This window comes from Castor canadensis, chromosome X, assembly GCF_047511655.1.
Source record: "Castor canadensis chromosome X, mCasCan1.hap1v2, whole genome shotgun sequence".
NCBI lineage: Eukaryota > Metazoa > Chordata > Mammalia > Rodentia > Castoridae > Castor > Castor canadensis.
The window spans coordinates 75555702-75571874 of NC_133405.1; the positions used below are offsets into that span (position 1 = coordinate 75555702).

The 16173-nt window shown below is 38.1% G+C and overlaps 1 protein-coding gene across 8 annotated transcripts in view; it reads right to left on the reverse strand.

Moving 5' to 3' along the window:
- The window catches only part of Atp7a (ATPase copper transporting alpha), a 116702-nt gene that overhangs the window by 53118 nt on the left and 47411 nt on the right, over positions 1-16173 (reverse strand). For 2 of the 8 annotated variants that reach the window (XM_074063450.1, XM_074063449.1), the window contains 3 exons: positions 15551-15691; positions 3500-3989; positions 2273-2998 (listed from right to left, as the gene is read on the reverse strand). In XM_074063450.1, the coding sequence (XP_073919551.1) occupies positions 2273-2998; positions 3500-3989; positions 15551-15670 (1336 nt within the window). In that variant the 5' untranslated portion in view covers positions 15671-15691. Of the gene's footprint in view, positions 1-2272; positions 2999-3499; positions 3990-10992; positions 11089-13489; positions 13659-15550; positions 15692-16173 lie in introns of those variants that run through there. The other 6 variants (XM_074063451.1, XM_074063456.1, XM_074063454.1 and 3 more) reach the window with 6 other exon arrangements.

Sequence of the window (16173 nt, forward strand, 5' to 3'; positions counted from 1 at the left end):
CTCTTTGAAATTTTCTACATTATAGAAAATTCACTTGGCAGGCTGAGGCAGAAGAATTGTGAGTTTGAGGCCAGCGTGGGCTACATAAGCAGTTCAAAGCTAGTGTGGGCTATACAGTGATATCCTGTCCCGAAAAAATAAAAATAAAATTAAAAACAAAGTAAAAAATTCTAGATAGGAACGTAAAATGGTATGGCTGTTTTAGAAAACAGTCTGGCATTTCCTTAAAAGTTAAATATAGAGTTACCATATGACCAGCAATTTCTCTCCTAAGTATATGCTCAAGAGAAAAAAAACATATATTCACATGAACACCTATATACAATGTTTATAGCAGCACTGTTGATAAGAGCCAAAGAGTAGAAGCAACTCAAATTTCTATTAACTGATGAATGAAGAAACAAATTTGGTATATTACTCAGCAAATGGAATATTTTTCAGCAAAAAAAAATGATGTTCTGATACATTTTATGATATGAATGAACCTTAAAAACATTCTGCTAAATAAAAGAATCCAGACACAAAGGACAAATATTGTACAATTCCACTTAAATGAGACACCTAAAATAGTCAAATTCATAGAATAGTGGCTACCTGGGAGCTGGGGGAGGAGAAGGAGAAACAGGGAAGTGACAGTTGATGGGTATGGTGTTTCTTTGGGGGATAATGAAAATGTAGCAAAAATATAAAGTGGTGATGGCTGCAACAATCTATGAGCATACTAACAGTGAATGAACTGTTTGCTTTAAAAAGATGAATTTTGTGGCATGTGCACTATAGGTTGAATACCCCTTATCAGAAATGCCAGAAATGTTGCAGGTTTTGGATTTTTTCAGATTCTGGGATTTGCATAAATCTAAGAGATATCTTGGGATGGAACCCAAATCTCAACAAGAAATTCATTTTTGTTTCTCATATACCTTATATACATACTGAAGGTAATGTCATACAACATTTTTGGTATGCCTGTATTTTGACTAGGACCCATCACATGAGGTCAGGTATGGAACTCTCTACTTGTTGCATCATGTTGGCAGTCACAAAGGTCCAGATTTTGGATTTTCAGATTAGGATGTTCAAGGTGTATATGTCAACCTCAAATGGTGAGAATAATATAATTTCTACCACTTGTCATCAATATGAAAATTAAGAATGTTTGGTATGGCTCTGGGTCCTTTCCCATTGACATTTGTCTATAGTAATTGTCTAGGGATGTGTTTAACAAAATCTTTATCTAATTTTTGTGAACTTAAAAGGAGAATATTACTATTTGAAATCCTTTATTCTAATCAGAATAGCAAAGATTACACTATATAGCCCAGGTTGGTCTTGACTCATAATCCTCCTGACTCTGCCTCCCAAATGCTGGGATTATAGACATGTGCAACCATGCCTAGCAAGGCAATTTTATTTAACTCAAGGCCAGGTTCAATTCTGATTCAAAACAACTAGTTCACATGGGCAAATTCCACCAGATAGACATTTTTGGCTTCAGTTCAAAAGTAAGAGCTATCAGGAAGCATGAAGACTTTCAGACAGGTATCACAGTTAAAATACTATTATTTTATTTATTTCTACCTTTTTTCTTTTCAAAATAGCATCTGTTGGACTGGCAGAGTGGCTCAAGTGGTAGAGTGCCTGCCTAGCAAGTGTGAAGCCCTAAGTTCAAACCACAGAACCACAAAAAAATAGCATTATTTCCCCTACTACATAAATACATGCATACATACATACATACAACCATGTTGCAAAAAACTTATAACACACAGGAAAGCACAATAGAAACACAAGAATTACCTTTATTCTACCACCCAAAGATAACCACTGTTAAAATTTTGGTTCATGCCCTACCAGGAATCTTCTTATTCATCAGTATACATAAATAACATATCCGTGGCATAAATTTATATACATTTGTTTATAAATTTTTCATCAGTGTATATGTAACATTTCATTTTTTTTTCATTTAACAAAACATCTCAGATAGTTTTACTATGGTATTGTCTTCAGTATCGTAATTTTTATGGCGTCGTGGCATTTCATACTATGGTTGCACCACGATTTATTGTTTGCAGCTTTTAAATACTATAAATAATTACACAAACATCCTTAAGCATCCTTCTATGCACTGCTGACTACCTCCACAGGACTAATTTGTGAAAAAATGGAATTTCAGTGCCTATGAATCATTTCTCATTGCCAAAAGCTGAATGAAACAACAAAATGGAAATAAAAGAACACTTAAGAGAATCAAGGAAAAAGTTGTAATTACCTGACAAGGTAGCATCAAATCCCATGTCTTCTATTGCTTCTCTCAAGGTTTCTGGAGAGGTTAGTAGAGGATCATACTCAATAGTCCCATTGCTATTTGCAAGGGAGACGTGTATGGATTTGACACCTGGCTTTTTTGATATGACACCCTCAATAGACTGCACACAAGAATTACAAGTCATGCCATCAATGTTTATCATGGTTTCTTGAGTCAGAGGCTGGCTAACTACATTCAAGGGCATCTTTTGAAGAGACATGCTAGAGGGAGAGTTGGAAGTACTCTTTACTTCACTTGCAATGCTAACTGTATATTGCCCTGGTGAAACGGCCTCTATTGCTTTCCTTAGTGTTTCTGGAGTGACTGAGCTGGCACTGTACTTTACAATGACAGACTTATTCTCTAAAGAAACTACTACGCTGCTTACATACTGGAGTGTAGATAAAGCACTTTCAATGTTTGACACACACGATTTACAATGCATGCCATCTATGATGAAAGTGGCTGTGGAATCACTGGTGTATGAAGGACTCCTTTGCTGGGACCCTTCTGGAGATTTGACAGGTGTATTCTTTAGACGCTCTACATCAATAGCTCCCAGTCTGAGGTATTTGGGCTGTTTCTTGATGAATGCTGGAAAGCCCACAGCGTCAATCTGCTTCCTTATTTCTTCTACCGTGATAAGATGAGGTTGATAAACAATAGTAGCTTCTTGGTTGTCCAGAGAGACTAGTTAATAAAAAAGACACATCATTATTTCATTTCATTATTCCTGGGCCATTTTAAAACTACTAATTGTTTCTCTTTCTTAATCACTTTTTCTGAAAATAAAGTTATTTTCAGAAAATGTGACTGACACAGATTGGAGACAAGTAAAAGACATGACCACTGTTGCTACAATTTCCAAGTTGCTGGGTGTCTGAATAGAAATATATTAGGGGTAAAGAGTACCCCAGGCATGTTGTGTTAAGAAGTCTGAACTCCCATGAATCGCTATCCCAGTTGCCTTTTCTGCTAAACTAAAATTCAAGACTCTCATAACCTGTAATTACAATCATTAACTTTACTGACATTAATCCTGGGAATATGCTATGCCTCACATTTCAATGAAGCAGTAGCCTTCTAGTCCCACAGATTCAAAACCCATTCCTGGGAAGAAAGGAAAAATTTAAAAGATCAAAACAGAAAATTAAGCTTTACAAAACAATCAAAAACCACCAGATAAATTACCTTTAATACGCTGAACACCTTGCAGCTTCCCAATTTTCCCTTCAATGGTGCTAGTGCATGAATGGCAGGTCATCCCTTCCACTTTCATCTTCAGCATGACTTCACCTGCTTGAGCCATACTGTGGTCCTCACAAGTTCCTGACTTTTTCTCCTCAGTTCCAATGTCTAAACTGAGGTCCGGAACCACCTCCATTATCTGACTGGCATTCACTATAGAAGGGATTATTGTTACTACTGCAGTTCTTTGCTGAGGAGAAATTTTAACATCTGTCACGCCCTTGGTCTTGAGCAATGTGCTTTGGATATGATCCCATGGTGGAGCCAGTGGAGCAGTAACAGTCAGAAACACAGTATTGGTTAAAACAGGGAGAGGGTTAGGACTATGAAGAACAGCATCAAAACCCATGTCATCAATAGCTTCTTGTAGGGTCTTTGGAGTCTGAAGTTTGGGGTCATAAATAATAGTTGCATTTTTTTCTTCTAGTGAAACCTTTTGGAAGGAAATTTCAGAAGTGAGCTTAATTAAACTATATGACACAGACGCTAAGAATATCATTGTACCACATTCAAGAAAAATAAAATAAATCACTCAATCTAATGAACTCTATTTGTTTTCATCATTATTTTCTTTCTTTTTTTTTGGCAGTACTTGGGTTTGAACTCAGGGCCTTGCACTTGCTAGGCAGATGCTCTACCACTTGAGCCACTCTGCCAGCCCCTGACTACTGCTACATTATGGAGTCTTGTATGCCAATATGGTTTGTAGCCATGGAAAAGTTGAGCAGAGGAATGACATGATTAAACTTGCATTTTAGAAAAGAATTATTCCGGGGACATTATGAAGGATGATGGGGTGGAGTGGAACAATACAGGAGGCAGAGAGATCCACTATAAGGCTATTACAATTGCAACGATGGTGCAATACAGGGTCTGAATTAAAGCATGAACACTAGCAATAAAAACAAAAGAGGCAGTTAACACAGTTAGTAAGGCAAGGTCCACTAATAAGACAGATGGTACGGAACTTGACTAGGATGACTTATCAATTTCTGGCTTGGGCCAGTGGACAGATGGTGGAGCCTTTAAGGGATATCAGAGAGGAGGAAAACAAGAGGAAATTAGTAGTAGAGCAAAAAGATAGGGGATCAAGTTAGTGCTAGACCTACTGATTTTGAGATAGCAGGATATTAATGTCAAAAGGCAGTTAAAATATTGGCATTATTATTATTAATTATTAGTGGAAAGCTTTGCTCCATGCAATGAAAATAACTCAAAATAAAACTAAAAGTAATTCAGAGTGGGAAATCTCATTTTACAATCTATAGTAATTATATTAAATTTTTCACTTATGTTAATGAACTTTATTTTTGTTTCATCTTAGTAATTGATGACTATGTACTTGATGAAAATCTGAAATAGGCCCATACCATAGAAAGTTTCTAACACTTGGATAATTATAGTTGCTTAGGTTGTTCTTAATTATGGAAGAAATCACTAGCATAAATGATCCAAATCAGAACAAGTAGGAAAATAATTTATATGAGCTTTAGATTACACCATATAACATTTTCCATGGAAAAAAAGCTGCAGAATAAAGCTAAGCATGGTGGTACATTCCTATAATCCCAGCACTTGGGGAGGCTGAGGCAGGAAGATCACAAGTTTGAGCCTAGCCTCAGCAACATAGTAAGACTCCATCTCAAAAGCAAAAACAAATAAGCAAAAGACATAAGGAAACTACATATAGTAGCTTTTTTTGGTGGTGGTGGTTCTGGAGTTTGAACTCAGGGCTTTGTGCTTGCTAGACAAGCACTCTACCAGTTGAGCCATGCCTCTGGCCCAGGAAACTACATATAAAATACTATACAAAAAAAAAAAGCCAGTCAGATGTGGTGGTATACACCTACAATCCCAGTGAGGCAGGATAGATCAGAGAAATTGAGGCATGGGAAACAGCAGCCAGGAATTTACATATAAGTATTGTAATAATGAATAGCTCGATTAAAACATATAGACTCCGCTTTTTTTGTTTTAAGCCTCACACTGCTGAGACAAGCTGCAACATTTACAGAGCAGCTCTCTCCCTGTGAACTTGACCACTTGCCCAAAACTAATTAGTGTGCTCTGAGAACAGAGCAAGGATATCTTAAAGATATCCTGGGAAAATGACTCCTCTGGGCACAAGAAGTATTTACAAAGATGACACCTATCTTAAAGGGAGCGTCCTTTGAAGGCTCCAATTAATAAAACAGTATAACACAAAAAAATGACAAAATATACCAGGTCTCAGAACAAAGAAGAGCATTCTTCCTAAGGTAAACTCAAGCCAAACCCCAACTTACTTTTTCACCATAAATACCCCTGATGCTAGAGCACTCACTGCATCTGATATCAGATGTACACGCACCCATATCTGGGCTGTGTACTCTGTTTCTATCTTTCCTTTGCCTTGCTTACTAATAAATTTTCTTGGTCTCTACCTTGATGTGTCCTAAAAATCTTTTTTGCAACACCATGAACTTCGTATAAAGGCCCAGTGGAGGCCTCCTCCCTTTTGGAGACCTCCTCCCCAGAGTGTCGCAGGTTCCAGTAACACCAGCACTTGGGGAAGTTGCAGAAGAAGGATCAAAAGTTCAAGGCCAATTTGGGCTACACAATGAGTTCTAGGCAGCCTGGACTACATAAAAATTAAAAAGTTACGGAGAAGCCATATTGCCCCCATGCTATTCATGCTGCATATGGGGAAAAGACTTCCTTATTTAGTAGCTTCAATTTGTGTGTGTGTGTGTTTAGCATATATGAATTGTGCAAAGTGGTTTCAATGTGATATTTCCAAACATGCATATAATGTACTTTGATCACATTCCATCCCTCTATTACTCTTTTTAAACTCCCTCCCACCTCCCCTCTACTTGTGTTTTGAACCTGGTTGACCACACTTGGCACAAACAAAAATGTTCCCCTTTGGGGTAATAGCACTCAACTTTTCCTCTGAATGTTAATATCAAAGAGACTTTACAAACCTAAGGTTTCAAAGGAAACAAAATTAAATAGCCCCTTATTTTATTTTAAGAAGAAATTCACATAGTAGCCTGTAATTATCATAATACAGTTCTGGATGCCAAATCTTTGGGTAGGAAGTTCAAATGGCATTTATTTATTCAGCAAATATTTATTGGGTGCCCATTATGTGCCTCATACTGTGCTAGTTGCTAGGGGCACAACAGGAGCAAAACCAGGCACAGACTGCAGAGCTGGAATTGCTGGCGGCAGTCTGACTCTGGATGTGTGCTGCTCCTTTTGCATGCTCCCCTCCTCCCAAAACCACCTCCTCCAGGTCCCCACATTGGTCCAAAGTCCAGCAGTTTGTCTTCTTCTCAGAATCTTTCATTAGGAACCAATTTTGTTATTTTTATTTTCAGAGAAACTATTTTTCCATTATGTTAATAGTTCCTCTGAAAATAAACATAACAGCCTACAAATTAGGAACAGAGGAAACACTGAAGATGGAGGCCTAGTCCCTGTATTTAGCTGAAGGCAGTAGTGGGAGAAAAGAAAGGAATCAAACCTCTCTGTGGCCTTAACTTCATAATGGGGAGAGAGTGCGGACAGTCCACAGGAATTGTAAGGACCCGTCCTTTCAGCACTTATGGTGTTCTATGTCTCCTGAAATGTCCAACATGAAATTCAGACGCCACATACCTCTCCACACATGACTTCTGAATAATTTGCATGAATATACAAAGTCTGTATCTTCTATTCTCAGGCGATCTGAAAGCTAGAACCCTGGACAAATCAACCCTACCTCTGAGGTGAGGCCTCTGTTGCCTGAGACAGGACAAAATAATCCTTTTTAGCTCTAATGTTCTACAAAAGCTAAAAACTGTTTTAATATCACTACTTGGGTTGTCATTGGTATATTTTTCTCTTTTGAATTCTTTCCTATTTGATAATGAAAGGTACCAAGACTCTGAATGTGTCCCCACAAAATTCCTATGTTGAAACCCTAACCTCTAGGAGGGGCTGCTGGGAAATGATTAGCTCATGAAAGCAGAATCCTCATGATTAGGATCAGTGCCCTTATACACAAGCCCCAGAAAGTTCCCATAGACGGATCCACAATGTGAGGAGGACACAGTGAGAAAACACCATCTATGATCCAAGAAGTTACCCTCACCAGACACCAAATTTGCCAGTACCTGGATTTTACACTTCCCAGCCTCCAGAATTATAAAGAACAGGTTTCTGTTGCATACAGGCCACCCAGTTTATGGATGAACAACTAAGGCAGAGGTGATCCCATTCCCTATAGGAAACCAAATAAATTGTCCAGGAACCCATGTAAGAAAATGAAAGAGCTATGATTCAAATGCACATGTGTGTAATTCCAAAGACCATGCTCTTTCCATGTATAAAAAGCAAGGTGCAGAGTATGCTTCCATTTTTATAAAGATAATACATACACATCGAGTAGATATTACATATATACATGTACTTTTACATCCATAGTATTTCTGGAAGGATACATATGTATAAGACAACTGGTTTCTTTTGGAAGGAAGATTTTAATCTATTTGTCTGTGACTTTTTTAATAATAAAAAACTCTAGTTAATCTTAAGGGGAGCAAGGAATGTATTTATTGGTCCCCAGGAGGAACTGGGTAACTACCAGCACCTAGCTGGTCATCTTTTAAATGCCAGTCTATATAAATAAAATGGACTGCAGGGTTTATCTGAGTGAAGGAGAAAAGCACTCAAAAAGTTAGCAGTGTAGGTTTTAGGGACAAACTAATCTGTTAATAAGGCATTAACCTTTGGAGTCATTCAGTACTCACAGTTAATTAAATTTGTTTTTACATTTCCACATCAAAAAGGCCAAACAATCCCACAGAAAAGATCTTCACTTATCTGCCCATTTTATTTTTCCTTTGAACAGACTGCTGGGGTGATTAAATTAAACTTCAGTTTAATCCCTTTAAAGTCTATGGTCTTAACATTGGCAGAACAAACAAGAATATCATGCTCCTTCACAGTACAATGTAAGACAAAATTCCCAAAATGTACTGAAATGCTAAAGCTGCAAAGTAAATAATCATATTCTTTCTATTTATTTAAAAATATAGATCTTTATTTTTTGGCAGTACTGGGACAATTTGAGGGGTCCCCTTTAAGAAAAAGAACACAAAACTTTAACGAAGATCTGCACAAACGTGAGTATTCTGAATGTATAAACAATCACAAGCCGGGCACCAGTGGCTCATGCCTGTAATCCTAGTTACTCAGGAGGCAGAGATCAGGAGGATTGTGGTTTGAAGCCAGCCCCAGGCAAATAGTCTGGAGACCCTATCTCAAGAAGTAAGAGCACCTGCCTAGCAAGAGTAAAGTCCTGAGTTCAAACTCCAGTGCTTCCAAAAAAAAGTCACAAGTTAAGAGTTGGGCATGGTGGTACATGCCTGTTAACCCCAGCACTTGGAAGGCAGAGGCAGGAGGACTGAGAGATCAAGGCCAACCTGGGCCATGATAGACCCTGCCTCAAAACAAGCCAAACAAAACATATGACCACGTGATCACATTGCTAAGACTCCTTCTAGAGTCTTAGAAGGTGAAGGTGATGAATGCAGAGGAAAGGTTCTGAAACTTAACTTTCAATAACTTCACAATAAATTTCTCTCTGGGCCTAGAAGACGGAACACCGAGGAAAAAAGATTTTGTTTTGGTACTAGGTATTGAACCCAGGGCCTCAAACATGCTAGGCAAGCACTCTTTATCACTTGAGGCACACTCCCAGCCTCTTTGGGTTTTTTTATTTTGTTTTTGAGCTACTGTCTTGATGACTCCCCCCCATATCCTTGCCAGCTGTTCTTGAGCTCATGATCATCCTGCCTTCATCTCCTAAGTAGTTGGGATTACAGGTGTATACCATATCATGTGCCAGTTGTAAAATATTTTTTCAGCTTTCTTTTTTCGGGGTTTGAACTCAGGGCCTCACGCTTGCTAGGCAGGCACTCTAACACTCTGAGCCACTCTACCAGCCCTAAAATATTTTGGGGTAGGAGGGAGCAATGACCCAAACAATGTATGCACATGTGAATAAATGAATAAAAAATAGTTTATAAACAAAGGAAAAAAGAAAAAAGTCACAAATACATCATATTTCATAAAAGCTTTTTACAGAAGGAGGAGAGGCAGAGACGGAAAAGGCAGAAGTGTGTTTCTTTTTATGTTTAACAATCACATTATAATGTGCCCTGGGAAGTACAGCCTTGAGTATCTGTCACTAGGATTCATTTAAATCTCTCTTGGGAACACAAAGTGGTTCCACATTATATCAACTGCCATTTTTCCTTTACAATTTAATCAAACTTCAATTGCATTTGTCTGACTTTCATCAGACCTTATTAGGCAATGGTAAATTCTGGGAAGATGCATTGGAAACAGCAGTCTTGCATGAGTGGTACAAGTAGGCTGTTTTGCTAAATAGGAATGTACATGCAAATATCAAAGTAGAATCTAGCCTTATAGTTATATAATGGCTACGTTAGTCAAAACAAATAGTGACCTAAAATAGCTTGCTACACAGGGAGTTAGGTGTTTCAGAAAATACATTAGTTGTCAATGGACAATAAGTACCTAGTTTACTTGAAGAAAAATCATGTGAACTAGCTGGGCATGGTGGTGCACATCTGTAATCCCAGCTACTTGAGAGGTGGAGATTGGGAGGGTTGTGCCAGCCTAGGCACAAAGTTAGCTACACCCCATCTCAACAAGTAAGTCAAGTACGGTGGTACGTGTCTGTCATCTCAGGAACTCAGGACTCGTACAAAGGAGGACTGCAGTGTCAGACCAGCCTGCAAAATAGTATCTGAAAAATAATTAAAGCAAAAAAGGGCTCAGGGGAGTGACTCAAGTGGTAGAGCAGCTGCAGAGGAGGTGAGACCCTGAGTTCAAACCTCAGTATGGCCAAGAGAAAAAAAACCAACATATGTGAAGTACCTTGTATATGGTTAAAATAGCTTTGCTGCAATTAGCACAGACACTACCATATAATTAGGAAGATTCAGCACTATGCTGGCCTACTGCATCAGCCCCATCTTAAATCAAGTGAAGGAGGTTTAATTGGTTTCAATTTCAGGATAAATCAAGTACAGGTGCCACACTTATTACTCACTGAAATCAAACAATAAATTTTAAAGAGTTAGGACTGAAGGTTGCATGCCACTTTTCTTATTCTCTTTCTCAATCAGTAAACTGCAAAGCAGTCACTGAATTTTTGCAGTTATGATTAGTAAAAGAATTACAAAATAATTTTATAAATTTGGATATTTTGAAGATAAACTCATTTGAGAAAACCTGCAGCACTGTAAATAAATAAAATGAAATAACCCATCACTTCTCATCTTTTCCAACTTGGCTCTCTCCCCAAAGAAAATTAAAGGCCACTGTATCCTTGCTGGGGGTTATGAAGGTAAAGAAGCAACTCCGGAACCTCTCACCTGGAGTTAGGCCAAGATAAGTGGTGAATACAGAAGATCTACTTTTGGAGCACGTGAAAATGGAAAATGCATATCTAAGTAGTCACATGGACACTTCTAGGACAGAAAACGTAAGAGAAGGCATATTACACTATGTAAATAAAGTTTTCCTAACCACAACAACTATCAACCTAGTTTTAGCTGATCAAAGCATACAGTTAACAAATGAGAAACACTGCTTTCCCCATACAAATAGCAAAATGGATCAAGGTTTATTTTGTCCTCTCTGGCGAAGACAAATGTGAAACTCAGACATGGAAAATATGACCTACAGCTTCAAATTTGGAAAAGAACTGCCAACATATTAGCACCACATTTCATAAGACTCTTGAATTATGGAGAATTAGCCAACTTCATAAAGAATCATGATGTGCGAACAGAAATAAGGCAAGCTAAAGCCAATCTGCTGAAGATTTTACAGAAACAATAGACGTGAATACTGCAGAGACAAGGGAGTATAAATCCTGTATTTCATTAAAAAGCCAAAACCTCTTTGAAATCTCTGAGTACCAAATGGGTATAAAGTAATGTTTCAATAAAGCAGAGCTCCCATAAGTATCTGACCCACAGACATACAAATGTTCTAGTTCCAATGTAATGACTCATACACTTAAAATATAATGAGCTCCTGACAATTAAAAAGAATCTGCTGGATTTCTACTTTTAAATTGTGTGCTAAACCTGGTGTCCATTTGGACAAAGCTCCGTTTAGAATATTAACATCTGCTCTGGGTAGTATGGCTAAAATGTATTTTTTGCATGTGGATCTCAGCTAGTCACTGGAAAACCATGCTGGGACTGAAGCAAGCTGATGGGAATTTCAAAATGGCATTTACTTTCCACTACCACTATAATGAGAATGACTTAAAAGGAAAATTACAGAAAACCTCCAGCAAACAGAACCACCATCAATACACTGTTATTTTAAAGATGGTCAAAACCTAAATATTAAAATGACAAGTAGATTACACAAATTAGAACCAAACTCAGCAAAAATGACACATCTGGGGATCGGCTCATTAAGCACCGACAGTGAAAATAAACATGGTCAGGGACTCTGCGATTCACAGCATGACAATGAAGAAGCAGCATCCACATATTGTTGTGATCACAGTAGGAATCCTCAAATTTTGAGAAAGAAATATTGTTTAGCTGGCAGCATGGCTAAAGCGTTAGAGCACCCACCTAGCAAGTGCAAGGCCCTGAGTTTAAACACCAGTGCTGCCAAAAAGAAAAACAGAAAGAAAATGTTCATTTCTTTGGACTCTTAGTTGAAAGCTGAAGAGAAACGTGGGAGAACAGGTGCAGAACCAAGCTGAATGAAGCATGGGGAAGGATGCTGAAATGTGCTACATTATAGTGCTGAGAATCTCAAAGAGTGCCAAGTGAAGGGGGAGGGGAGATAGCAAAATGGATGGGAACTGGCCGGAGACAGTGGGTAATTCCAGCCCACTAGTCAGGAATCTCTACCATGCAGAGCACAACAGGCAGGAAGGACTGGACCATCTCAGAAGCGTCAGCAAAACACCTTATCAAATTCAACTGATGAGAACGTCATGCAAGGATTCTCCTAGATGATGGGTACAGGAAGGTTTCTTGCACTAACCTCTCTACTTTTATGTATGCTTGAAATGTTTCATTAAAGTATTCTTTGACCAAATGGGAGCTTATCCTGGAAATGCATAGCTAAGTCAATATCTGAAAATCAATCAATATAATGTACCATATTAACAGATTAAAGGAAAAATCATATGATTTTATGATTTTTAGTGGAAAATCCCAAGAAAGCTACAAAAAGCTAACAGCCAGTTTTGCGAGGTTGCAAGATACAAAATCAACATACAAAAATAATAGTTTCTATATGCTCATAATGAACTGATTTTTAAGGTTTAAGAAACAGTACCATTTACAAAAGCATTCAAAAACACAAATTACTAGCCAGGCATAGTAGCTCACGCCTATAATCCTAGCTACTCGGGAGACAGATATCAGACAATCACAGTTCAAGGCCAGCCCAGGCAAACAGTTTACAAGACCCTATCTCAAAAATACCCAATACAAAAATAGGGCTGGCAGAGTGGCTCAAGTGGTAGAGCACCTGCCTAGCAAGCATGAGGCCCTGAGTTCAAACCCCAGTACTGCCCCCCTCCAAAAACAGCTTGGTGCAGTGGTACATGCCTGTCATCCCAACTATGCAAGAAACAGGAAGCATAAATAGGAAGATCACAGTCCAGGCCAGCCTGCACATAGGGCAAAACCCTAGTCAGAAAATAAGTAAAGCAAAAATCACTGGTGGTGTGACTCAGGTGGTAAAGCATCTGCCTAGTAAGCACAAGGCCCTGAGTTCAAAACCCCCCTAACACTACCAAAAAAGTACATAAATATAATTCTAACAAAGTATATATAGGAACTGCATGCTCAAAACTACTATTCCCTGATAAAAGAAATCAAAGAATACCTAAATAAATGGAAAGTATACCATTGTGCGTGGACTGGAAAACTCAATATTGTTCAGTTGTTAACTCTATCCAGATGGACGTATAGGATCAACATAATCTTAATCAAAATCCTGGAAGACATTTTTGTAGAAACTTACACACTGATTCTAAAATGGAAAGGAAAAAGACCTAGAACAGCCAAAAGAATTTTGAAAAAGAATAAAAAGTTAAGGAATCATACTACCTGACTTTAATACTTAATAAAGCACATTTTTGTTTTCAGTTAGCTTAACCATAGAAACTTAACTTTCCCAAATGAATTAACTTGCATATCTTGTTAGGTATGGGTGGAGGTTAATTATGTTTCTGCATATGGATGTCCAGTTTTTTTCACCACCATTTCTTGAAAAAATTATTCTTTCTTCATTGAATTACCTTTGCACTTTTGTTGAAAATCAATTGACCATGTTTGTTGGTTCATTTCTGTACAACTGGGTGCTGTGGTACATACCTGTAGTCCCAGTTACTCAGGAGGCAGAAGCAGAAGGAGTATGAGTTCGAGGCCAGCCTGGGAAACATAGTGATCCTCCCATCTCAAAAAATAATAATGGTAATTCTGTATACTCTATTTAATTCTGTTGATCTGTATATCTGTTCCTTGGCAAATACTACACAGTTTGATTATTGTTGCTGGTGCTTAGGGTTCTTGTGTTTAGGAGATTCTGCCAAAGTCTTTTAACTTTTCTTATTTATAATAATTATATTAATAACTTTTGTTAGTTGCATAAAATTAGAATATGCAGATAAGTCATGTTTTTCACTAAGTAAGAGACTGACACAAATTGTAGCAAGAGATGTCAACACATGCTAACAGATGATAGAATTGTGCTTGGTACCTAAGAGGTAGAGTATTTGCCTAGCATGCATGAAGTCCTGTGGTTGACATCTTGCACCCCAAAACAATGATGTAACATGTCAAAAGTGGATAAAGAAAAGCTGTTGCCACAAATACGAATTGAGGAGGTGAATCAGTGCAATAAGGAAGAAGTTCAAGTTTTTTTGTTGTTGTTGGGGTGTGACTGGGATTTGAACTAGGGCTTTATGCTCGCAAAGCAGGTGCTCTACTGCTTGAGCCACACCTCCAGTCCATTTTGCTCTGGTTATTTTGGAGATGGGATCTCATGAACTTATTGCCCAGGCTGCCTCAAACCTCCATCCTCCCATTATCAGCCTCCCAAGTAGCTAGGATTACAGGCGTGAGCCACCAGCACCTGGCTCAAGTTCTTTAACAATAGCTACTTACATTGCACTTTGAGGTATGTGTTAAGATTTCAATAATGAGTACTGCTTCACAATATTTCTGTGAAAGATGTAGGACTATCAACACAACTTTACGGATGAGGATTAGGCCTAACAGGAAAACTGGCTAACAAATTAGCCACTCGGAAACTAACTTCAGTTGTAGAGTCATTTTCATTTTTTAAATTTTTGTGAAAAATTCTGCTGTGATAAGATATACCATTTTAAATTTTATTTTTTTAGAGATATTTATTTTATTTATTTTTTGGCTGTACTGGGATCTGAAGTCAGGGCCTCACACTTGAGCCACATCCTCGGACCCCATTTTAAATTTTCTAGTTTTTCTGACTGGTGTGAAGATTGTGATGGATGCTTGGTTTGGTAATGTTAATACTTAGCATATTCTTCTGCACTGACCCAGTGTCACAGCACAACAAACAAAGCTTGGGCTACTTAATTAAATAACCAGATAATCTTGTGCCTTAAAAGCACAACATTCAAAGTCTCCCACAACAATGCCAAGATTCCATGGTCAGATGTTTTTTAACATCTGGATTCAAGCCATCTTCTGCCTCAGCCATGCTCACCTTTCTTTTTCTTTTTTTCCTTAAAGAGGAATTAACAGAACAAAGAAAACTTTTTTAGCACCAGGATTAGGAGTGCAACAGTCTTTACTGCTAAGTGTGTCAGTATGCCTGTTACTACCCTAGTGTTAGATGTAATGTCCTAACAGGGTTCTAGTCAATGCATTTGGCTTGACTAATTTCCAAAGCATAACTTACTCTAATGTGATGCACACCATTCACTTTCCCAATCTGCTGTTCAATGGTCCAAACACAGGAACTGCATGTCATTCCTTCAACAGAGACGATAACAGAATTCACACCCATACTTGGATCCATTTTGATTTCTTCTTCACATTCCTGTTAGAAACAATAAACTTGTTAATTTAGCCATGGAAATAATCTTTGTTCAACTTTCCCCTGACCAACACAGTTGAAAACGTGCCAGTAACAAAACATAGTCAGCATATTTTTATACTTGCTTAGGAAAAGGTTTACTCGTCTTGGATATGGTAAAGAAAAGTTGTCTAAGCTAACTAAAAACAAAAACACACAAGCTTAAATAATAAAAGTGACTAGTCTCATTGAGTGCTTTCCTAATTACTGAACATTTCCCCACACGTAATCTTATTTAATATTGGAAGAAGACAGAATGAAGAACTAAAAATGCCAAAAACCTTCACAATAGTCAACAACGGCCTACGTGACTATCCATGCCTGCCCACCTCAAAGTGACCTGTCCTACAATCACCAAACCTTTCTCCATGCCAGTCAGACCGGCCTCCTAGCTGTACCTCATGGCAAGATGACTCCCACCCCATGGCCTTTGCTTTAGCTATTCT